Here is a 25,856-nt window from a genome sequence, read left to right on the forward strand (position 1 = left end):
GAGACACAGTTCAGGTTCTAAAAGAAAACCTGAGAACAGACATTACACATGTACCATAGAAATTGTGATGAGGGGGAGAGAGGTCAGAGGGAGAATAGAGGAAGGAAAAGTTACTTAGAATCTGAGAACATTGCTTAGATGTTCAATCTAAGGTCTGTCTTGTCAGCTATAACAATTACCACAAACTTGATTGTATTACAGTGACAGTTACTCTCACAGTACTAGGCTCCAGAATCCAAGATCAGAATCCACTGAGTCAAAATTAAGCTACTACCAGGACTACAGTCCCCCCAGCCCCCTAGAGAGAGTCCATTCCTAGCCTCTTCCAGCTTCTGATACCTGCTGTAACTCCTTGTCTTATGGCCATATCACCCTAATCTTCATGGCCGGCATCTCCAAATAAGTCTCTGATCCATCTTTACGTGGCCTTCTCTGTGTGTGTATAATCTACCTCTGCCTCCTCTTATAAGGACACCTGTGATGAAATTTAGGGCCCAGCTGGATAATCCAAAATTGTCTCCCCATCTTCAGATCCTTAATTGAATCACATCTGCAAGGATGTAAGGATATGTATCACCTTATAAGGTACCATTCACAGATTTCAAGGATTAGGATGCAGATGTCTTTGGGAAGGTCGTTTTTGAGCCAAGCATAGGGGGGATTATTAAGTAGATCATCTCGAACAGAGGAAAGAACTTGATTGCAAGCAAGTGAAAAGAAACACACTGAAGATAATTAGAGTGGCAAGAGGTCCTGTGCTCTTGCATCACTGTGTATGAAACAGCAGGGCAGGGGGAGAGAAGGCTGGAAGGGATTAAGGGCCTTGAATGCCAGGTTGGAATGTGAGGTACATTCCATGGACTGAGGAGAGTCTCTGGAGATTTTATAATGAGCTAGTGGCATCCCCCAGTCTGTGCTCTAAGTATGTAAAAAAAAATTATCATTTGACTGCATCTCCATTTCTGTCATGATCTTCCTCCACACTGCTCTCTCTCATCTTTTCATCATTGTATTGACAGGCATTTTATTATAGTACTTTTTAAATGGGAGGGAGGCAGGGGGAAAGGCCATGATTCATTAGCCAAAGGTAAGCCACTCAGTGCTTTTCCCTAGGATTTTTGAGACTGGCACCAGAGAAAGCTCTCAGTCACTCTATGGTGGTGAAATTGGGAAGTCTAAACATGTATTGTTTCTTGTGGAGAAAAGTGGGCTGAGATTGTGTGGAAAAGTGGATAAAGTGGAACCCTGATGAAGATTAAGTTTCTGGTTTCAATGTTACCCTTGAGTCTGGCTGTACCAATTACCATCTCATGGTAACATGAGCCTTCTAAGAAATTTCGCTTTTCCCCTGAAGTGTTCAGATTGAGTTTCTGTCTCTGCAACTAAGAGATCTGATTTGTATAGTTTTGTGGCAACCCACTCCAGTACTCTTGCCTGGCAAATCCCACGGATAGAGGAGCCTGGTAGGCTGCAGTCCATGGGGTTGCTAGGAGTTGACACGACTGAGCGACTTCACTTTCACTTTTCACTTTCATGCATTGGAGAAGGAAATGGCAACCCACTCCAGTGTTCTTGCCTGGAGAATCCCAGGGACGGGGGAGCCTGGTGGGCTGTCATCTATGGGGTCGCACAGAGTCAGACACAACTGAAGCAACTTAGCAGCAGCAGCAGAGCATCTCTGCATTTGTCTGCTTCTCATTTTCTAAGCTAGGAAAGAGCATAACCAAGTATTTTATTGTTGTTGTTGGGTTTTGTTTTATTTTTTTAAGTCATATTGGGGAACAACCAAATTTCTAATGGACTGTCAAACTTGTACTGTGTCAATAAATTAATCTTTCCAAAGGGAAAGACACAAAGTTTTTTTTTTTTAAACAGATCTGTGTTTAAACAAAAGACACTGAGGAAGTTGTATAAGTGCTAAGAAATGAAGGCAAATGATACTGTGTCATCACCATAGTTGTTGTTTAGTTGCTAAGTTGTGTCCAGCTCTTTGTGACCCCATGGACTGCAGCATGCCAGGCTTACCTGTCCTTCACTATCTTCTGGGGTTTGCTCAAACTCATGTCCATTGAGTTGGTGATGCCATCCAATCATCTCACCCTCAGTCACCCTCTTCTCCTTTTGCCCTCAATCTTTCCCACATCAGGGTTTTCCCAATTAGTCAGCTCTTCAAATCAAGTATTGGAGCTTCAGCTTCAACTTCAGTCCTTCCAGTGAGTATTCAGGGATGATTTCCTTTAGGATTGATTGGTTTGATCTCCTTGCAGTCCAAGGGACTCTCAAGAGTCTTCAGCATAACAGTTCGAAAGCATCAATTTTTCAGTGCAGCCTTCTGTATGGTCCAACTCTCACATCTGTACGTGACTAACTAACCCATAGATCTAAAAGATAATAGATTTTTAGGCTACCCCAGCAACCTGGCGTCACACTAAGCGGTATGCATTGCATGGGTGCTTCCTTTCTGGTCCAGCCTAGTCTTAAAATACTTGAATCCATTTGCTTCTCATGCCTGGTTATTGTCTTCACCTCTCCATCCGTTAACTCTGTTATTTCTGTTTCTGGCTTTTTCTTGCATTCTTTCTGTTTTACACTTGACTACCCTGTGAGTCATAGTTATCAGCCACCTTGATTTCACACTTTGAGCTCACCATTTTTTTTTTTCTACATTTGTCCTATCCCACTTAAATGCATCAGATCTTCCAGTCAAGACCCTCAAATAATATACAGTTGACCTGAGCATCTTTGAGTCTTAGGATAATGGGTTAAGTTTTTTTTTCTTCTTTCCAAACTTTCCTATTCCAGTACCATTGCAATAGACATTTTTTTTTCAAGTTGAGCTGTATTTGACATACACTATTGTGTTAGTTTCAAGTATATTACATTATGATTTGACATATGTATACATTGTGAAATGATCGCAACAATGTATAGTAACCATCTGTCCCCATACAACATTATTACAATGTTATTGACCATATTCCTTATGTTGTACATGACATCCTCATGATTTATTTACTGCATTACTGCAGGTTTGTTCCTCTTCATCCCCTTCACCTATCCTCTTCTCCCTTCTGGGAGTTCTTTGTGTCTATGAAACTGTTTTTATTTTGTTCATTTGTTTTTTGTTTTTTTTTTTTAGATTCCACATATAGATGGGGTATTTGTCTTTCTCGGTCTGATCCCATGGACTGTACCCTCTGTCTGTGAAATTTTCCAGGCTAGAATACTGAAAGGAATTGCCATTCCCTTCTCCAGGGGATCTTCCTGACCCAGGGATCGAACCCATATCTCCTGCCTGGTAGGCATATATATTCTTTACCATATGAACCACCAGGGAAAACCCTCATTTAGTATAATGCCCTCTAGATCCACTCATGTTGTTATAAATGACAAGATTTTATTTATTTTTTTATTGCTGAGTATATTCTATGTGTGTGTGTGTGTGTGTGTATTCACACATACCACATCTTATTTTTCCATTTATCTATCAGTTCAGTTCGGTTGTGCCCGACTCTTTGTAACCCCATGGACTGCAGCACGCCAGGCCTCCCTGTCTATCACCAACTCCCGGAGTTTACTCAAACTCATGTGCATTGAGTCAGTGATACCATCCAACCATCTCATCCTCTGTCATCCCCTTCCCCTCCTGCCTTCAGTCTTTCCCAGCATCAGGGTCTTTTCAGATGAGTCAGTTCTTTGCATCAGGTGGGCAGAGTATTGGAGTTTCAGCTTCAGCATCAGTCCTTCCAATGAATTCAGGACTGATTTCCTTTAGGATGGACTGGTTGGATCTCCTTGCAGTCCAAGGGACTTTCAAGAGTCTTCTCCAACACCATAGTTCAGTTCTCTGGCACTCAACTTTCTTTATAGTCCAACTCTCACATCCATACATGACTACTGGAAAAACCATAGCCTTGATTAGATGGACCTTTGTTGGCAAAGTAATGTCTCTGCTTTTTAATATGCTGTCTAGGTTGGTCATAACTTTTGTTCCAAGGAGCAAGCGTCTTTTAATTTCATGGCTTCAGTCACCATCTGCAGTGATTTTGGAGCCCAAAAAATAAAGTCTCTCAGTGCTTCCCCATCTATTTGCCATGAAGTGATGGGACCAGATGCCATGACCTTAGTTTTCTGAATGTTGAGCTTTAAGCCTCCTTTTTTACTCTCCTCTTTCACTTTCATCGACAGGCTCTTTAGTTCTTCACTTTTTATCAAGGGTGGTGTCATCTTGCATGTCTGAGGTTTATCTATCAGTGGACACTTATCTTGGCCATTGGTAAATAATGATGCAGTGAACATTGGAGTATGTATATCTTTTCAAATTAGTGCTTTTGTTTATTTCAGGTAAATACTCATAGGTGACTTGCGGCTTTAGTTTTGGGGCTTCCCAGGTGGCTCAGTGATAGGAGATGCAGGTTTGACCCCTCTGTTGGGAAAATATCCTGGAGGAGGAAATGGCAACTCACTCCAGTATTCTTGCCCAGGAAATCCCATGGAAAGAGGAGCCTGGCAGGCTAGTCCATGGGGTCCCAAAGAGTCAGACACCACTTAGGGACTGAGCGTGCACACATATATGAATGTGGTATGGTAGTCCTATTTTTCATTTTTAAAAGAACCTCCTAACATTTTCCATGGTGGCTGTGCTAATTTGCAGTCCCACCAGTAGAGCACCAGGGTTCCTGGTGAGAGCTGTTCTGACAGGTACAGAAAATACTTTACAGACTAACAGTGAGCTGTTTCTTATCTCTGCCAAGAGTGGCACCTAGTGGTGATTCTATAGAACTGCAGTTTTTCAGCTTTACATTAACAGCAAAAGATACTGCTTTTACCAGCAGCTTTGCATTTATTATGTAACATTCGGTATATGTATACCAGGCATTCATCTATCTGGGAACAGAAGTCACTTCGTGAAGTTAGCTGTCCAGAAATGATACAGGCCCTATAGATGTTCCATTGTACAACGGGGGCTCCTGTTTAATCTCTGATAGTATTTCAGGTTTATTTTATTTTCCTAATATTGGACCTAATCTGGACAATAACTCTCAGACAGTGACCATTGCCCCTACTGCTGAATCTTGACATTTCTGGGCATCGTTGGGTATCTTTTACTTTTTCCCTGCTATAATTGTTTCCTCAGGCTACCTTAACAAAGTAGCACAAACTAAGTAGCTTAAACAACAAAAATGTATTACCGAACAGTTAAGGACACTAGAAGTCCAGGATAAAAGTGTTGGCAAGGTTGGTTTCTTCTGAGGGCTCTGAGGAAGAATCTGTTCCGTACTTGTCTCCCAGCTTCTGGTGATTTGCTGACAGTCTTTGGTGTTTCTTGACTCACAGGAGCATCACCCTGACCTCTACCTTCACCTTCAGGCTCCATTCTTCCTGTGTGCCACTCTGTCTCCACATTTACCCTTTTCTTTTGGATACCATTGGTGTTGGATTAGGGCCCACCCTAACACCCACTAAAGACGCTCAGCGGGCTCAAATATACCTTGTGCGCACCAGGACACAGAGACCCCACAGAGACTGAGACAGAACAGTATTTGAGTGTCTCCTGAGGAGGTACGGGTCAGCAGTGGACTGCTGCAGGGGCAGGGGCTCTTGGTGCAGTAGACCTGGGTGTGGCATAAGCCCTCTTGGAGGAAGTGGCCATTAACCCCACCATAGAGCTGCCAGAACTTACATAGGACTGGGGCAACAGACTCTTGGAGGGAACAAACAGAAATTTGTGTGCACCAGGACCCAGGAGAAAGGAGCAGTGACCCCACAAGAGACTAACCCAGACTTGCCTGTGAGTGTCCAAGAATCTCGGGTGGAGGCATGGGTCGGTGGTGGCCTGCTACAGGGTTGGGGGCACTGAGTGTAGCAGTGCATGTATGGGACCTTTTGAAGGTCGCCATTATCTTCATTACCCCCACCATAGTTTGGCCTGAGGTCAAATAACAGGGAGGGAACACATCCCCACACATCAATAGAAAATTGGATTAAAGATTTGCTGAGCATGGCCCAGCCCATCAAAAAAAGAGCCAGTTTCCCCCTCAGTCAGTCTCTCCCATCAGGAAGCTTCCATAGGTCTCTTACCTTCTCCATCACAGGGCAGACAGAATGAAAACCACAATACCAGTCTGATCACATGGACCACAGCCTTGGCTAACTCAATGAAACTATGAGCCATGCCATGTAGGGCCACCCAAGACAGATGGGTCATGGTGGACAGTTCTGACAAAACGTGGTCCACTAGAGAAAGGAATGGCAAACCACTTCAGTAATCTTGCCTTGAGAACCCCATGAACAGTATGAAAAGGCAAAAAGACAGGACACTGAAAGATGAACTCCCCAGATCGGTAGGTGCCCAATATGCTCCTGGCAATTAGTGGAGAAATAACTCTAGAAAGAATGAAAAGATGGAATCAAAGCAAAGACAGCACCCAGTTGTGGATGTGACTGTTAATGGCAGTAAAGTCTGTTGCTGTAAAGAGCAATACTGCATAAGAACCTGGAATGTTAGGTCCATGAATCAAGGCAAACTGAAGTGGTCAAACAGGAGATGGCAAGAGTGAACATCAACATTTTAGGATTCAGTGAACTAAAATGGACTGGAATGGTGAATTTAACTCAGATGACCATTATATCTACCACTGTGGGCAAGAATCCCTTAGAAGAAGTGGGCTAGCCATCATAGTCAACAAGAGAGTCTGAAATGCAGTACTTGGATGTAATCTCAAAAACGACAGAATGATCTCTCTTTGTTTTCAAGGCAAACCATTCAATATCAGAGTAATCCAAGCTTATGCCCCAACCAGTAATGCTGAAGAAGCTGAAGTTGAATGGTTCTATGAAGACCTACAAAACCTTCTAGAACTAACCCAAAAAAGATGTCCTTTTCATTATAGGGGACTGGAATGCAAAAGTAGGAAGTCAAGAGATACTTGTAGAGAAAAAGACTGAGGATCCCCAAAGAAGGGGGAATTCTGTCTCTGTTTTTGGACTTCAGCTGCAACACCAGCTCTTCCTTGGCTGGAGCTCTGCAGGGCTTGAACTTGCTGGCTCCCACAATCTTGAGAGCCAATTCTTTAAAATAAATCACTGTATATATGTGCATCCTATTGGTTCTGTCCGTATAGAAAAATCCAATTAATACACACATCAGTGCAAACAAGCTATAAGTAGTCCTCATGAGGACTTAACAGTCTAAGGGACGAAAATCAGAAATGCAAACAGATAAAAAAGACCATGCTTTGTAGTAAATGCTGGATACTCCGTGTCATGGGAGCACAGAGGAGCACCTGACCTTGACTTGGGGAATCAGAGAAGGTCTCTGGAGGAAACGGAGTCTAACTTGAGAACTGAAGGTGGCAGGTGGAATAGGAATTAGTGGAGTGAAGGGACAAGGTTGTGGAAACCAGGGATTAGATTGAATGTAGAGCATGCCTTATTAACAGGGGCATTATTGCCCCCAAGGGGGAGAAAAATGCTGCTTGGCAGGTGAAAGCAATCTTGGCTATTGCAGTGTTTTCTGATCATCCAAAGCTCAACTCTGTCTGACAAAATATTATTCCTTTACATTTAATGAGAGAAATGGGGAGGCACGTTTAGAAAAAATGTCTAAAAAGTCTCCGTGATTGGAAAGTGGTGACCAGAAGAAAAAAAAGGACTGAGAAACATTTGTATAGAAAGCTCAGTTGTGTGGAGGAAGGATCACATATGAACCTTGTGAGAGAAGACTATAGAATATTTGATAGATCAGAATGTTCTAGACACAAATTTTAAAGAAAATTAAATCTGAAATGCATTTTGACTTTATCTAGATAATTTAGGTAAAATTGGACTTTTTAGTCTAAATTATCTACTATAGACTCTGCTTACTTCTATGTATGAATCTTTACTTTGTAGGCACATGCTGAATAAATCATTAAGATTTAAAAATTTCTTAGAGGGATCTCCTTGGTGGTCCGATGGCTAAGACACTTCCAATGCACCAGGCCTGGGTTCGATCCCTGGTTAGGGAACTAGATCCCACATCCTGCAACTAAAAGTTCATGTGCTGCACCTAAACATCCCCAGTATCGCAAAGAAGATGGAAGACCTGGCGCAGGCTAAATAAATAAATACTAAATTTTTTTTTTTTCTTAGAGATGGAAAAAGACAGTTGTTGAGATATCTTTTTCTGGGACTTTCCTGGCAGTCCAGTGGTTGAGACTCTGCCTTCCCAAAGCAGGGTGAAGATTCAAACCCTGGCTGGGGAACTAAGATCCCACCTGCCACGCAGCACGGCAAAGTTAGTCTTTTTCTATTTATCTTTCTGGGCGTTTTTAGTTTTATAATTGTAGTCTCTAAAATAGCATCATGTTCAGGTGGGCACTTAATCATAATGCCATTGTGGAAGGCACATTAGCCTCTGGAGAATCTGCATGTGATTTACTTCAGTGGAGTTTCAAAGATTAAAAAAAAATATGTGAGAAAAACAAAAAGGTATATTTCTTGGTTCCATTATTGGAATAGAATGAGAACAATGGTCTATTTAATAACTGTTATCACTATCTTCCTTCTAGATTGATTTCAAATTACTTTACTATTCTATTAAGAAAATCTTTGCAAAAATGCTGCCAATCATTTTTTATTTCAGCAGCTTATTAACAATGAAATCAAAGATAGCTCCATGCTTCTGAGAGATAATGTAAACTTCCTTTTAGAATCTTAAAGAACTAAAAAATTGAATGCTTTGCTGTAATTTTAGCTTTTAATATGTCACGCTTGCTTAATGTGAGTAGACCTGACCTAAATGTCTGATATACTTTTTTTTTAAAAGGCAACATTCTAGTAGTCTCTTTTAGAATGTCTTCTGCAAAAGGCAGTGTGCGGAAACAGTGCTGAGTATGTGTTCTGAAGTCAGACTACCTGGGTTCAGATCTTGAGTTGAATCTGTTTAGGTTTAAATGCTACTTGCTTTCATGAACTTGGGCAGATGTAAAGTTACCTGATCTTATCCTCTCTGTACCTCACGTTCCTCATGTGTAAATTATGGCTAGTGATAGAACCATAACATGGGGTTGTTGTAAATATTAACGGAGTTAATTACTTAAGACCCTTAGAATAGTGCCTGGTACACACTCAATAATGTTACCTATTATTACTATTATTTAGAAATCCTTATTGAGTAGTCTTGAAACCATCTGTTTTGGTGCTTCCTGTATGCCATATAAGGAACTTACTTGAGAAAGTGTTGATACCCCTGACCTAAAATGATCTTCAGAGCATGACTCAAGATATTGTTTTAACTGACTTCTTTTTAGTACCATCATTTTTCTCTTCAGTACATTTCAGGCCTTTAAATTGATTTATTTAGAACAGTAGATGGGAGATGAATTCCTCTTGGGGATTTTTTAATGGCATCTAACATTTTTCTCTATGGTACTGCTTTTTCTATGGTGCCAGTAGTGAAGAGAAATAGTTGCCCATGATTTTCTGGCATTATTGTTTGATGAAAAAAATTCTAAAACCCCTTCAATTTTATATATTTCAGAAAATGTCTTTGAGATTCAAAAATGCAAAACGAATTGAAGGCCTTGATAGCAATATATGGTGAGTACCTTACAGTGAACAATAATAATTGGGTAAAGTTTTTTTGCATCCCTTCATTGGAAATGGAAGTAATGATTCATACACTTATTTATTCTCTTAGCCAATGTGCTAGTCCCTGTGCTAGGCACTGGAAATGGACAGAGAAAGGGACAAATTGGGTAATGACCTTGTGAAACTTACCTTCTTAATGCATGAACTTTTCCTGTTAGCTTTACTCTCTAATGAGAGAACCTAGCCGGAGAAAGCAACGGCAACCCAGTCCAGTACTCTTGCCTGGAAAATCCCATGGACGGAGGAGCCTGGTAGGCTGCAGTCCATGGGGTCGATAAGAGTTGGGCATGACTGAGCAATTTCACTTTCACTTTTCACTTTCATGCATTGGAAAAGGAAATGGCAGCCCACTCCAATATTCTTGCCTGGAGAATCCCAGGGACAGAGGAGCCTAGTGGGCTGCCGTCTATGGGGTCGCACAGAGTCAGACACGACTGAAGCGACTTAGCAGCAGCAGCAGCAGCAGCAGATGGTTGAGGAAAAAAAAAATGTGATTAAAATATGGGCATCATGGAACTGAGATTTGTAAGAAACATTAAGTTTATTGGTTCAACCATCATTTTTCTAGACAAAGTCATTTTGTAGATGGTAAAATTGTCTTGAACTCATTAATTTTATTTTGATCTATAAGACTAAATCTTATTTTTCAGTTTTATAAGACTATGAGGTATAAAAGGCTAACTTTGTAATCATAGTTCTTACTAACACTAGTCTTTTTTATCTTAGGATTGAATTTACCAAACTGGCTGCAGACCCTTCTGTTGTGAATCTTGGCCAAGGCCTTCCAGATATATCCCCTCCTGTATATGTAAAGGAAGAATTATCCAAGATTGCAGCAATTGATAATCTGAATCAGTACACACGGGGCTTTGTAAGTATATGAGCACCGTGTGTGGTGTGAGTGTGTATTTTGTATTGTATTGTGTGTGAACATACTTCTGTCACTTCTCTGTAATTGGCTTTCTAGAACCAACTATCCTAACCTGATGGGCAAAGGAACCCCCACCCTTGCCCTTATATCTGAGGATAAGCTGTCCCCTAATTCCAGCTTCTCCACAGTCCTGTCTCGGCCCCTCCTTTACTACTATTCCAAGATGGGGTTCCCATGGCAACAAAGGAAGGAGAGTATTCACTTGAGATATGTTTTCTCTCCTTTCATACTTATGCAGCCTCATCACTGGTCTCTTCATTAATATCATTTATTTCCAACTAGTTACTTTCTCTCTGCCTCAGCCCAACTTCATCCTTCTTGCTACAATGCCTACTAGAGCCAGAGAGTTCCCAGTACCACAACTTACTAAGTGAATTGAGCAAAGCTTCGGGACACAAGGCCAATGTACAAAAATCAGTTGTATTTCTGTCGTACTAAAAGTGAAGTTAAAAAGTAAAATTATTTAAAATGCCATTTACAATAATATCTAAACACACTGAAATTTAGAAGTGATTTTTTAAAGATACATACAACGTTTGTTCACTGAAAACTACATCACTTTGCTGAGAGATATTAAGTGATACCTAAATAAATGGAGTGATATATGATGTTCATAGATTGGAAGACTAAGTATGGTTAAGGTGTCAGTTCTCCCTAAATTGATCCATGGCAAGGAGTGGCAAGCTATAGTCCATGGGCCAAGTCCAACCAATCCCTGACTTTGTAAGTAAGGTTTTATTGGAACATCCCTGTACCCATCGTTCATATATTTTCCAGCTTTTGTGAATATATATGAGTGTATATATATGTGTGTGTGTGTTTATATCGGTGTAGCAGTGGGGATGGGGTTGCGGTGTCAGCAGGCTGTGGACATTGGTCACCTCAGGGCATGGGAGGTAAGAGATTTTGAGGAAAGATAATTTTTCTTTATGTATCTTTTGCCTAATTTTACTTATATGAATCATGAGTCACTTTGTAATTTAAAAATTTAAGCACAAATCCTTATTACTGTAAGGGCAGATGTATGGTGTTTATAGTTGCTTTCATATCACCCTTTGCTAGAATTTGTTAAACCTGTTATTAAAATGAATTCAAAGAGAATTTTGGATTTCTGGGAGGGGTGACAACTGTCTCTTGCTGCTCTTTCAACAATTTGTGTATTTTTTTTGACCTTCTATTACTAATTACAACCAGCTTCTCTAATACTATACTACTTCCTAATTTCAAAATATGAAAAATGTGCTCTGGCTTCACTTTTATTGATTTTAACCAGGTGAGGCTCTGGGACATACATGCCACTGTTACAAAAGAAATAAAAAGACGACAAGTAAATACATCCTTAACAAAAAAATTCCGCCTTCTCTTCATATGAACTGGGATGGACAACTTAGAGGGAGCCGTACTCTTTTACCTCAGTAACCCAAGATATAGCTAAGCAATCTCCCTCTTCTCCTGCATCCTGACCCAGTTTATTACTCCAGAGCCTGGTGCTTTCCTAACAAAGTCACAAGACCTGCACTTGGACACTTACTAATATTTTCTGCAAATGACTGAAAATCAAGGTGGTTACTGAAAGCAAAAAGAGGATGCAGACGCTGGGCAGAAAAAAGCAAATATCAAGATATCAGATAACAAAGCTGATACCTTGAAATTTTGTATTCAAAAATCAGTCATTTAATAGGGAAGTTTTTAATCATTAGCAAATCATCATGACCATTCATTCAGGAACCTTCTGAAAATAAGGGGAACGATTTTTTTGTTTTTAATTTGTTGCCATAAAAATACACATTAGAGAATTGTAAAACCTAAATGTTAAAAAATTTTTAACATTTCAGAGCCAAACTATCTCAAAGAAGTAGGTCTCATAATTAAATTCAAGGTTTTGTTCTTCCTTTTCACTCAACAGGGTCATCCATCACTTGTGAAAGCTCTGTCCTGCCTATATGAAAAGTTTTATCACAATAAAATCAATCCAAATGAAGAAATCCTTGTGACAGTAGGAGCATATGGATCTCTTTTTAATGCCATTCAAGGATTGATTGATGAGGGGGATGAAGTAAGTATATTAACATTATCGTGCTGCCTTTATATTTTCACTTTTTTCATGCTTATTTTAAGTATTTTTCAAATATAGTACATATGCAGTCAAGTTCACAAAAAACTGTTAAGTACAACTTAGTAAATGTTTACTTGTGTGTGTATGTTTGTCTCCCTGTAACCACAAACCAGATGAAGATAGAGTACATTTCCAGCAACCTGGAAGGCTCCCTCTTGCCCCTTCCTAGTCTGTATTCTTCCAGAGGTAACAGTCTTCTGTATTCTGTCAGAGATTCATTTTACTAGCTCTTTAACCTGATGTAATAGAATATACAGTATATACTCTTGAGTCTGACTTCTCTCATTTATCATTTTGTCTGTGAGATTTATTCACTTTTGTTGCGTGTTGTTTATTCTTCTGTTTACAGCCTGTTTACATAAGGGCAGGTAAAAGAGGCTAGCAGTAGTATGGGAAGATGAACTCAATCAACAAGTATTTGGTCACTGTCTTTTTGTGCCCTGTATTGTTAGCAGCACCATGTGAGGGATGCATAACAAGACAACTGAGTGACTTTTTAATTTAGTGAAGTGATATAAAACCCACTTCAGCACTGACCTCAGTAGCTCTGCTCCTGCTTCTCCATTATCATTCCAGGACCCTTGCTTTCATATTTACTCACCTTTTCCATTTATTCAAAATTTACTGAGGATATGCTAGACGATGTGGGAGAGATTTTTTTAAAAGACTGTTTCTATGTGGAAGAGGTTCCCTGTTTAGTGAAGGAGATGAACTTGTAAACAGATACAGAAGGATGCAGTGTGATAGGCAGTGGTGGGGAATGTGTAAGTTACCATGGTGACAAGAGGAAGAAGTGATGAACTCTGCTAATATAGGTCCAGAAAGCTCCAGAGAGGTGTTGGGTAAGCCCAGTCTGAGGAATGAATATTTGCCATGATTTGTATTGTTAATTCCCTTCTTTGAACTCTGCCAGCACTTTTTTTTTTTTTTTTTTAAATTTTGTGGCTGCACTGGGTCTTCATTGCTCAGTGCAGGCTTTCTTTAGCTGTGGTGAGCAGGGGCTAGTCTTCGTTGCTGTGTGTGGGCTTCTCATTGCAATGGCTTCTCTTATTGTAGAGAGGGCGCTTCAGTAGTTGTGGCGCAGGAGCTTCACTGCTCCAGGGCACGTGGGATCTTCTCGGACCAGGGATCAAACCTGTGTCCCCTTGCATTGGCAGGCAGATTCTTAATCAGTGAGCCACCAGGGAGGTCCTGAACCACCACCCCCCCAGCACTTTATCTGTACCTCCTTTATGAAAGATACCTCTGTGACTTTGTGTTACCTTTTCTATTAGATCTCTATTCCCTCTGCTCTGCCAAACAATAAGTTACTTAAGGAATCATGGTAAGGAAGTATAGTCATACTTTCATATATGTAATTTCCTTTATTCCTGTAACTGAAAGTTTCAGCTCAGGCTTTGATCGTGTTACTCCTTTGCTGCTTCCTTCTTCTCTGCACTCTGTTGGTGTGTCCCAAGGCTCAGCCTTTTGCCATCTTTTCTCTATTCTTCTTCACCAATCAACTTATCTAATATTTTGAAACCACACACATCACTTTGCATCATATAGGCCTATTATTTTCCTTATAATATTTATTACTATCTTAAATTATCTAATTTACTTCCTTGTTTCTTATTTATTATGTCTCTCTCTGTAGAATTTAAGTTCCAGAAAAATTAGTTTATTGTTATAGAGCCAGCAGTTGAAATAGCGAGTGCTCGGTAAATATTCGTCAAAAAGAGAGGGGAATCGTTTCCATTGTAAAAATAAGGAAATTTCAGGGAAGAGTGTCAGGTATATTCTCAGTTCCACCTCGCTGCCTCCCCCGTTTCCTTTCCTTCATGGAGCTCTCACTTCATACCAGGCATGATGTGTCTCATCAGGGCTGCAAAGATGGGTCATCTTAGTCCCTAAGAATTTCACAGTCTAATGAACTTCAGGAAAACATCCATTCCTGGCTCATGTCTTGTCCTCTGCAATACCCAAAGCCTAACATAGCATGTTGTGTAGAAAATATTCAGTGTGAATTAGATGGCCAGTACAAAGAAAGGAACTTTAGAATGTAAGGGCCTCCTGTAACTCAGTGAGACAAGCCTTGAACCGGAAATATAAATAGTAAAAAGTAGAAATCTAGGATGATAATTAGGTGCCATGAATTTAACCAACACAAACTTAAAGGCAGTTTAGTGTTCAGTTCAGTTCAGTCGCTCAGTCGTGTCCAAGTCTTTGTGACCCCATCGATGGCAGCACCCAGGCCTCCCTGTCCGTTACCAACTCCCGGAGTTTACTCACACTCATGTCCAGTGAGTCGGGGATGCCAGCCAGCCATCTCATCCTCTGTCATCCCCTTCTCCCACCTTCAGTCTTTCCCAGCATCATGGTCTTTTCAAATAGTCACCTCTTTGCATTGGGTGGCCAAAGTATTTGAGTTTCAGTGTCAGCATCAGTCCTTCCAAAGAATATTCAAGACTGATTTCCTTTAGGATGAATTGGTTGTATCTCCTTGTAGTCCAAGGGACTCTCAAGAGTCTTCTCCAACACCACAGTTCAAAAGCATCAATTTTTTGGAACTCAGCTTTCTTTATAGTACAACTCTCACATCCATACATGACTACTGGAAAAACCATAGCCTTGACTAGATAGACCTTTGTTGGCAAAGTAATGTCTCTGCTTTTTAATATGCTGTCTAGGTTGGTCATAACTTTCCTTCCAAGGAGTAAACATCTTTTAATTTCATGGCTACAGTCACCATCTGCAGTGATTTTGGAGCCCAGAAAAATAAAGTCTGTCACTGTTTCCACATCTGTTTGCCATGAAGTGAAGGTACTGGATTTCATGATCTTAGTTTTCTGAATGCTGAACTTTAAGCCAACTCTTTCATGCTCCTCTTCCCATCAAGAGGCTCTTTAGTTCTTCTTCATTTTCTGCCATAAGGGTGTTATCATCTGCATATCTGAAGTTATTGATATTTCTCCCAGAAATCTTGATTCCAGCTTGTGCTTTATCCAGCCCATCGTTTCTCATGATGTACTCTGCATAGAAGTTAAATAAGCAGGGTGACAATATACAGCCTTGACGTACTCCTTTTCCTATTTGGAACCAGTTTGTCATTCCATGTCCAGTTCTAACTGTTGCTTTCTAAACCTGCATACAGATTTCTCAGGAGGCAGGTCAGGTGGTCCGGTATTCCCATCTCTTTCAGAATTTTCCAGTTTTTTGTGATCCACACAGTCAAAGGCTTTGGCATAGTCAATAAAGCAGAAGTAGATGTTTTTCTGGAACTCTTTTTTGCTTTCTTGATGATCTCCAATGGATGTTGTTAATTTGATCTCTGATTCCTCTGCCTTTTCTAAATCCAGCTTGAACATCTGAAAGTTCACAGTTCATGCACTGTTGAGGCCTGGCTTGGAGAATTTTGAGTATTACTTTACTAGCATGTGAGATGAGTGCAATTGTGCGGTAGTTTGAGCATTCTTTGGCATTGGCTTTCTTTGGGATTGGAATGAAAACTGACCTTTTCCAGTCCTGTGGCCACTGCTGAGTTTTCCAAATTTGCTGACATATTGAGTGCAGCACTTTCACAGCATCCTCTTTTAGGATTTGAAATAGCTCAACTTGAATTCCATCACCTCCACTAGCTTTGTTCGTAGTGATGCTTTCTAAGGCCCACTTGACTTCACATTCCAGGATGTCTGGCTCTAGGTCAGTGATCACACCATCGTGATTATCTGGGTTTTGAAGATCTTTTTTGTACAGTTCTTCTGTATATTCTTGCCACCTCTTCTTAATATCTTCTGCTTCTGTTAGGTCCATCCCATTTCTGTCCTTTATTGAGCCCGTCTTTGCATGAAATGTTCCCTTGGTATCTCTAATTTTCTTGAAGGGATCTCTAGTCTTTCCCATTCTATTGTTTTCCTCTATTTCTTTGCATTAATCACTGAGGAAGGCTTTCTTATCTCTCCTTGCTATTCTTTGGAACTCTGCATTCAGTTGGGTGTATCTTTCCTTTTCTCCTTTGCTTTTCGCATCTTCTTTTCACAGCTATTTGTAAGACCTCCTCAGACAACCATTTTGCTTTTTTGCATTTCTTTTTCTTGGGATAGTGTTGATCTCTGTCTCCTGTACAATGTCACGGACCTTCATCCATAGTTCATCAGGCACTCTGTCTATCAGATCTAGTCCCTTAAATCTCTTTCTCACTTCCACTGTATAATCGTAAGGGATTTGATTTAGGTCAGAACCTGAGTGATCTAGTAGTTTTCCCTACTTTCTTCAATTTAAGTGTACACTTGTAAAATTATACATTGTTGGCAGATTTTTCAAAAGCAGTTTGAATATATATATATAGAGAGAGAAAGAGTACCTTAAAAGGTGTTTATACTCTTTAGTCTAGCAGTAACAAGCACTAAAATGGAGAAACTATGCAGTCACTAATTCACTGTACTGTTATTTATACAAACTATAATAAAATTATCCTAGAATTCAGTAGACTCTCAAATAGCCATTAAAACAATGCATTAAAACTAAATAATATTAAATGTTTGTGAAGTATTGCTGCGTGTAAAAAAAGATAGAAAAACTGAATGTCGACGATGAATATAAATCACGTGTTTAAACTCATTATAGAAAAGCAAAAAGTCAGGGATACTAGGTCCAGACTGGCATATTGCTGGTTAGGTTAGTCTGGACAGGTTAGTCTGGCCCACTGACCTGAGAGACAGGCCATGAGTAGATTGAGAGAGCCTGTAGTAGCCTACAGGACCTTGTAGGAGCAAAGGAGCTAGGAAAAAAGAATCCAGATATAAGTCACCTGGAGGAAAATTGTGGGTATCAGACATTAACGGTAGCATCCTGTCTTCTTGCATTCTCTCTCTGTTTGGTGATGTTTTTGAAAAAGAAATGTCTTTGTTGTTGTTGTTCAGTCGCGCAATCATGTCCAGCTCTTTGTGACCCCATGTACTGTTGCACGCCAGGCTTCCCTGTTCTTCTCTCAGGACGATACTTAGAAATTACTACACCATAACAGAGAGAATCCCTGCAGTGCTCTCTTTCCTTCTGGTCTTGCTGTGCTGCTGATTGTTTATTTTCTAATTTGAAATTTAAACTCACTGTTTTTGGCTAGATCATCCCTTTGAGAATGTAATGAGAGCTATGGACCCTTTTCCCAGAAAAATAAACCTATGCATGTAGAAAATTTTGCATACGATTTGAAGGGTCCCACTGCAAGCCTATCCACAGAGCTCCCTAGGAAATCAAGGGGTCCAATTAAGGCTCCTGACAAGTTTGTTCCCAAGGTCTTTTTCACTCAGGTGTGTGAAGACAAAGTACACTGCTGCATCTTAGCATGTTGTATAGTGCTTCACACATAGTATGTACACTGCTGCTGCTGCTGCTAAGTCGCTTCAGTCGTGTCCGACTCTGTGCGACCCCATAGACGGCAGCCCACCAGGCTCCCCCGTCCCTGGGATTCTCCAGGCAAAAACACTGGAGTGGGCTGCCATTTCCTTCTCCAATGCATGAAAGTGAAAAGTGAAAGTGAAGTCGCTCAGTCGTGCCCGACTCTTAGCGACCCCCTGGACTGGAGCCTACCAGGCTCCTCCGTCCATGGGATTTTCCAGGCAAGAGTACTAGAGTGGGGTGCCATTGCCTTCTCCGTATTTGTTAAATGGATTAATTATTGATTGATTCGTTATTTGGTTTGATTCCAGGTCATAGTGATAGTGCCTTTCTTTGACTGCTATGAGTCCATGGTGAGAATGGCTGGAGCAACACCTGTTTTTGTTCCCCTGAGATGTGTAAGTCTGCCCCTATGATTTACGTTTTTTAAAAAGTTTTGAAAATGCCTATTACTTTGTTGTCAATAAAGTTTCTACTTTGATTACATTTTGGGATTTACTGTATATCTCTACCATGACTGAAGGTAACAGCTATTTAAGGGGGGATTTTTATTACTTCATCATATGTTTGCCATGTATCTAACAGCTTCTACCTTGTATGTAATAGTATTTTTTGTGGTTATGTATCTCCCCTACTGACTGAGCACCACCAGGTCAGAGACCATTTCTGACTCACTTTTATAGCTCTAGTCCCCAGTAACTAACAGTGCAGGGTATGTGCTGGTAATCATTAAGTCATGGCTGACTCTGTGACCCCATGGATGGTAGCCCTCCAGGCTCCTCTCCATGGGATTTTTCAGGCAAGAATAGTGGAGTGGGTTGCCATTTCCTCCTCCAGGGGATTTTCCTGACTCAGGGATTGAATTCGGGTTTGCTGCTTGGCAGGCTGATTCTTTACCATTGAACCCCCTGGGAATCCTAGGGTGTGTGCTGGGTATTCAATAAATACTTACTCAATTCTGAATGAAGTGTTTTGGTTTTTTTACTCTACTTTTATCTTTAGGAATACAGTATAGTTTAATTGTCTTTTTAAAAAATCTTATTAAAGTAAGTAACACACTAGGGTGAATCACAGAATCTTCTATTAGCCTTATAGAATCAGACGTGTTAACTATAATCAGACGTGTTAACCGTAACCATATAGCTGGCTCCTCTGAGGGAATTTAGGCACTTTTACAGCTGTTAATGTTGACAGAGTTCATGTTTCCATTTAACAGGTATGAGCATGGGACTCAAGTCCTGTTGGGCTCTTAAGGCAGAAGTAAATCTTAGTTATTTTTGTTTCTTTTCTTTGTTAGTTATCTATTAAGTTACCTTTGCCATGCCTTTCTCTACTTTGTTTTCCTTATTAGGTTATTTATTTATAATACAGCAAACATGAATTAACTGATTAAATCACATCTTCATTCTTCATGCTTAGAAACCTGTTGATGGGAAAAAATGCTCTAGTTCTGACTGGACCTTAGATCCTCAAGAACTGGCAAGCAAATTTAATTCCAAAACCAAAGCTATAATACTAAATACTCCGCATAACCCCCTTGGCAAGGTGAGTCTTTGAACTCTTTATGCATCTTCTGATCCATCATTCTCTCACACGTTGAATAATTGGCTCTGCTCTTTTGTTTCCTTTCATATGTGTAGGTGTATACCAAAGAGGAACTCCAAGTAATTGCCGACCTTTGCATCAAATATGACACACTCTGCATCAGTGATGAGGTTTATGAATGGCTTGTATATACTGGAAATAAGCATTTTAAAATAGGTACCAATTATTACGTAGAGTCACAAATCTAAATGTGTTTGCACACATGTGGAGTATCTGGAAAGAATCCCAGAACAGCTTTAGAATAGTCTTTGTAATGGGTAGATGTCTGTGAGCACTTAAAAACGGGACTTGAATGAATGATGTTTGAGTGGATTTATGAACAGGTTGAAGGACAAGCAGTACAAACTTAGGAGACAAGGTTTTAGATCACAGTATACAACTAGGAAACCAGAGAAGTAGTACTTTTGCCTTCATTCTTAGCTTTTTTTTTTTTCCCCAATAATCTAACTATTACTTTGTATATAAGACATAGGGAATTTACTTATTCCTGAACTGGCCTGTCCCTACTAAGGGAAATGCTGAAATGCCAGATGAACAGGAAAGAAATTGCTGTGACAGTAAGGTATTGCTGCAATGGATTTCACCATTACTACTACATCTCAGGCTTCCCCAGTGGCTCAATGGTAAAGAATCTGCCTGCAATGCAGGAAACGTGGGTTCAATTCCTGGGTCAGGAAGATCCTCTGGAGGAGGGCGAATCTTGTGGACAAAGGAGCCTGGTGGGCTATGATCTATAGGGTCACAAAGAGTTGGACATGACTGAAGTGACTGAGTGTACACACACACACACACACCCAGGCCATGTCACAGATACCATGGTGTCTTCTGGGGTGATCCAAACTTGTATCACCTATAGGGTTATAACTGTGCTTCAATCTTTGGGTCTTTGCACTTTCCCTTCCTATACTTGGAAACAGTTTTCCCTCAGATATCCAAACGACTCAGTGTCACCTCCCTGGGGTATTTATTCAGTTTTCAGATTTTATGACCACACATTTAAGATTTAAACCTCTGTGCATTTTCTTTGTCCTTTTCCTGTTGTTTTGTTTTATTTTTTTTGGCTGTGATGGGTCTTTGTTGCTGCACTCAGGCTTTCTCTAGTTACGGGGAGTCAGGGCTACTCTTCATTGCGGTCTTCGGACTTCTCATTGCAGTGGCTTCTTTTGTTGCAGGACAAGGCTGTAGAATGCAGACTCAGTAGTTGTGGCACACAGGCTTAGTTGCTCTGAGGCATGTGGGATCTTCCTGGACCTGGGATCGAACCCATGTCCCCTGCATTGCAAGGCAGATTTTTAACTACTGAACTACCAGGAAAACCCTTCTGTCCTGTGTTTTCCTGTATAACAAATATCAGGATCTATATATTTTTACTTCTAACCTGCAAGGAGGTAGGAATTTTTAAATGTTTTGATCTCTTCTGAATCATCAGTTCCCAGAATAGGGTCTTGTGCATGGCAGACAATCAGAAAATAATTGTTGAATAAAATGAATAGGAAGTATGAAAGGGTGAGGGAAGAATAATATCACTGGCAGGAACCAATAAATTTTAAAATTAGTGTATTTATACATAAATAGTTGTTGCACACATCATAATTATCTGTGGTAAATTACAAACTGCTGTGGAGACACAGAGGAGATCAACAAAGTGGGCAAAAGATGGAATTAGTCAGAGAAGTAGAAAGAAAAGTCTTCTCAGATAAACTTGTGTACTAAGGTGAGATGGCATGAAAGATCAAGATATACTTAACTGGCTTATAAGAGTGTGTTGTAGTAACTGGCACAAATGAGAATGGAAAAGGAGGGTGATTCTGAAGGACTTTATATATGAATATAAAGAATTTAAATTTCATTGAGGTGGGGCCAATGGTTCTTAAACTTTTATTATATTTTAGTGATAAGAGTATCATGAAGTCACAGTGTTCATCTGATGAATTAGTGACAATATATACTGTATTTCATCATGAAGCTAGAGGTAATTTTCTTAACAGAAATTTAATAATTAGAAGTCAATATAAAAATCACAAATCTGTGTGTATTCACCTGTAACAAAGTGTTACTGAAATAAATACATCTGAGTCTTTCTGATTTTTGCCATTATTGTTCATTTCCTGATGCTCATTTGTTTCACTATTGGCAGCATTCACCATCAGATAACCAGTTGTTGTTTTAGTTACTAAGTCATGTCCAACTCTCTTTTTGTGACCCCATGGGCTATAGCCCACCAGAATCCTCTGTCCATGGGATTTTCCAGGCAAGAACACTGGAGTGGGTTGCCATTTCCTTCTCCAAGGGATCTTCTCAACCCAAGGATCAAATCCATGTCTCTTGCGCTGGCAGGCTGGTTCTTTACCACTGAGATAACCAGTAGCAGTTTGAAGTGCTAAAGAAAATTTTGTGGAAAACTTAAAATCAGTTTTTTTCAAGCTCTATTAAAAAAACTCAATAATTAATTTGATCATCAAGGTACCAGTGAGCGTACTTTGAGAACAGCTGCAACAGGCAATGACGAGGTGTGATGAGGCAGGGTAATTGGTTCTGTATTGGATTTGTTTTATAAAGGTAAGAATGAGCTGCAGGTGAGAATTTTAAGTCCGATCCCCTGGCAGTGGAGATCATATGCTGGGGTTGTTTAGAAGTATAAACTGTAGGGCACAGAATATAGCATTTGAAGGTGGGAAGGCAAGCAAGTATGATTCTGAGATCTCTAGCCTGGACCACTCAGCAGTGATGAGGCCTTAATCAGGGATGGAAATGGAAGGAGACAGGTCTGTGGGAAGAGCTGAGCAAAGGAAATTCCTGCTTCTCATGCTAAGTTTCAGTGTCTTTGAGACATAGAGGAGGAGATGTCTACAGACAAGTAGAATTATAGGCCTGATTGTCAGGATCAAATTGTGAAGGGATTCATTTTTGAAAGTCACCAAAATTTTGTTGATAGTGGAACACATGGAAGACAATGTATCTTCTAAAGGAGAATGTATAAACAAAGAAGAGAGCCAGAAATTTGTAAGGTGTGGTATCTTAGCACAGCCCATTTTGTTATTTGTCAAAATTGCATCAGAGTTCACCTCCCCACATCTTTTTGATAATCTCTGTCTCAGGTCATTAACTACTCCCCAGTTGAAAATCAAACCAACATGGACAATTTCATTTTTGATAATTTTTTAGAAGTAGAGAGAGGAAGAGGCATCTATCTAATGAATAAATATAATTTTGTGCTTCACCTCAAGAAACAAGAAAAAAGTCAAATAAATAACCTAACTCTACACCTAAAGCAACTAGAAAAGGAAGAAATGAAGAACCCCAGGGTTAGTAGAAGGAAAGAAATCTTAAAAATTAGAGCAGAAATAAATGCAAAAGAGAGACCATATAAAGCTGGTTCTTTGAAAGGATAAATAAAATTGACAAACCATTAGCCAGACTCATAGAAAAATCAAATCAACAAAATTTGGAGAGATCACAACAGACAACACAGAAATACAAAGGATCATAAGAGACTACTATCAACAATTATATGCCAATAAAATGGACAACGTGGAAGAAATGGACAAATTCTTAGAAAAGTACAACTTTCCAAAACTGACCAGGAAGAAATAGCTTAACAGACCCATCACAAGCATGGAAATTGAAACTGCAATCAAAAATCTTCCAGCAAACAAAAGCCCCGGTCCAGACGGCTTCACAGCTGAATTCTACCAGCTAACACCTATCCTGCTCAAACTCTTCCAGAAAATTGTGAGGAAGGTAAACTTCCAAACTCATTCTATGAGGCCACCATCACCCTAATACCAAAACCTGACAAAGATCCCACAAAAAAAGAAAACTACAGGCCAATATCACTGATGAACATAGATGCAAAAATCCTTAACAAAATTCTAGCAATCAGAATCCAACAACACATTAAAAAGATCATACACCATGATCAAGTGGGCTTTATCCCAGGGATGCAAGGATTCTTCAATATCTGCAAATCAATCAATGTAATACACCACATTAACAAATTGAAAAATAAAAACCATATGATTATCTCAATAGATGCAGAGAAAGCCTTTGACAAAATTCAACATCCATTTATGATAAAAACTCTCCAGAAAGCAGGAATAGAAGGAACATACCTCAACATAATAAAAGCTATATATGACAAACCCACTGCAAACATTATCCTCAATGGTGAAAAATTGAAAGCATTTCCTCTAAAGTCAGGAACAAGACAAGTGCCCACTTTCACCATTACTATTCAACATAGTTTTGGAAGTTTTGGCCACAGCAATCTATCCAGACTATTTGCAGATGACATGAATTAAAGATAGAAAATTACTAGATCAATGTTGCAGGATATAAAATCAGAAATCCCTTGCATTCCTATACACTAATAATGAGAAAACAGAAAGAGAAATTCAATTCCATTCACCATTGCAACGGAAAGTACTTAGGAATATATCCTAAAGATTATAAAACACTGGTTCAAAGAGGACACTAATAGATGGAGAAATATACCATGTTCATGGATTGGAAGAATCAATATAGTGAAAATGAGAGCAATTTATAGATTATCCCTATCAAGCTACCAACAGTATTCTTCACAGAGCTAGAACAAATAATTTCACAATTTGTATGGAAATACAAAAAACCTCGAATAGCCAAAGCGATCTTGAGAAAGAAGAATGGAACTGGAGGAATCAACTTACCTGACTTCAGGCTCTACTACAAAGCCACAGTTATCAAGACAGTATGGTACTGGCACAAAGACAGAAATATTGATCAATGGAATAAAATAGAAAGCCCAGAGATAAATCCACGCACATATGGACACCTTATCTTCGACAAAGGAGGCAAGAATATACAATGGATTAAAGACAATCTCTTTAACAAGTGGTGCTGGGAAATCTGGTCAACCACTTGTAAAAGAATGAAACTGGACCACTTTCTAACACCATACACAAAAATAAACTCAAAATGGATTAAAGATCTAAACGTAAGACCAGAAACTATAAAACTCCCAAACAACTAATCTCTTCCTACAGGAAAAATAATCAAAAAATGGGCCAAAGAACTAAATAGACATTTCTCATACAGATGGCTAACAAACACATGAAAAGATGCTCAACATCACTCATTATCAGAGAAATGCAAATCAAAACCACTATGAGGTACCATTTCACACCAGTCAGAATGGCTGCAATCCAAAAGTCTACAAATAATAAATGCTGGAGAGGGTGTGGAGAAAAGGGAACCCTCTTACACTGTTGGTGGGAATGCAAACTAGTACAGCCACTATGGAGAACAGTGTGGAGATTCCTTAAAAAACTGGAAATAGAACTGCCTTATGATCCAGCAATCCCACTGCTGGGCATACACACTGAGGAAACCAGAAGGAAAGAGACACGTGTACCCCAATGTTCATCGCAGCACTGTTTATAATAGCCAAGATGGAAGCAACCTAGATGTCCATCAGCAGATGAATGGATAAGCTGTGGTACATATACACAATGGAGTATTACTCAGCCATTAAAAAGAATACATTTGAATCAGTTCTAATGAGGTGGATGAAACTGGAGCCTATTATACAGAGTGAAGTAAGCCAGAAGGAAAAACATACAGTATACTAACGCATATATATGGAATTTAGAAAGATGGTAACAATAACCCTGTGTACGAGACAGCAAAAGAGACACTGATGTATAGAACAATCTTATGGACTCTGTGGGAGAGGGAGAGGGTGGGAAGATGTGGGAGAATGGCAATGAAACATGTAAAATATCATGTAGGAAACGAGTTGCCAGTTCAGGTTCGATGCATGATGCTGGATGCTTGGGGCTGGTGCACTGGGACGGCCCAGAGGGATGGTATGGGGAGGGAGGAGGGAGGAGGGTTCGGGATGGGGAACACATGTATACCTGTGGCGGATTCATTTTGATATTTGGCAAAACTAATACATTTTGTGCTTAACATTTTGTACATTTTACAAATGTTCATGTCTATGCAATAACTCAAAGCTTTTAAATTTTATTTAACTCAGTTTAGCAATATTCTTTTCAAAATATTGCTTTAAATGATCTTGAAACTTCTTGTTTGAACCTTATAAATACTTTATGGTAAAAGTGTAAATGATATTATTTGCTAAAGATATCAAGACATATATTTTTAACTCAGATTTTTTAGTTGTAACAACTCAGGATGTTAAAACAAGAAAAAAAT

At 39.6% G+C, this 25,856-nt stretch overlaps 1 protein-coding gene across 7 annotated transcripts in view; it reads left to right on the plus strand.

Annotated features, from left to right (window-relative positions):
• KYAT3 (kynurenine aminotransferase 3) overlaps positions 1 to 25,856 on the plus strand; it is a 63,213-nt gene that overhangs the window by 15,384 nt on the left and 21,973 nt on the right. For 3 of the 7 annotated variants that reach the window (XR_009735360.1, XM_061411351.1, XM_061411345.1), the window contains exons 3-9: positions 8,219 to 8,278; positions 9,524 to 9,582; positions 10,360 to 10,504; positions 12,471 to 12,620; positions 18,368 to 18,454; positions 19,476 to 19,601; positions 19,697 to 19,817. Coding sequence is in view for 6 of the 7 variants with exons in the window: in XM_061411351.1 (XP_061267335.1) it covers positions 8,219 to 8,278; positions 9,524 to 9,582; positions 10,360 to 10,504; positions 12,471 to 12,620; positions 18,368 to 18,454; positions 19,476 to 19,601; positions 19,697 to 19,817 (748 nt within the window). In the remaining variant the exon portion in view is untranslated. Of the gene's footprint in view, positions 1 to 3,139; positions 3,299 to 8,218; positions 8,279 to 9,523; positions 9,583 to 10,359; positions 10,505 to 12,470; positions 12,621 to 18,367; positions 18,455 to 19,475; positions 19,602 to 19,696; positions 19,818 to 25,856 lie in introns of all 7 variants that reach the window. The other 4 variants (XM_061411348.1, XM_061411349.1, XM_061411346.1 and 1 more) reach the window with 2 other exon arrangements.

The sequence above is a fragment of the Bos javanicus genome, chromosome 3 (assembly GCF_032452875.1).
Source record: "Bos javanicus breed banteng chromosome 3, ARS-OSU_banteng_1.0, whole genome shotgun sequence".
Lineage (NCBI taxonomy): Eukaryota > Metazoa > Chordata > Mammalia > Artiodactyla > Bovidae > Bos > Bos javanicus.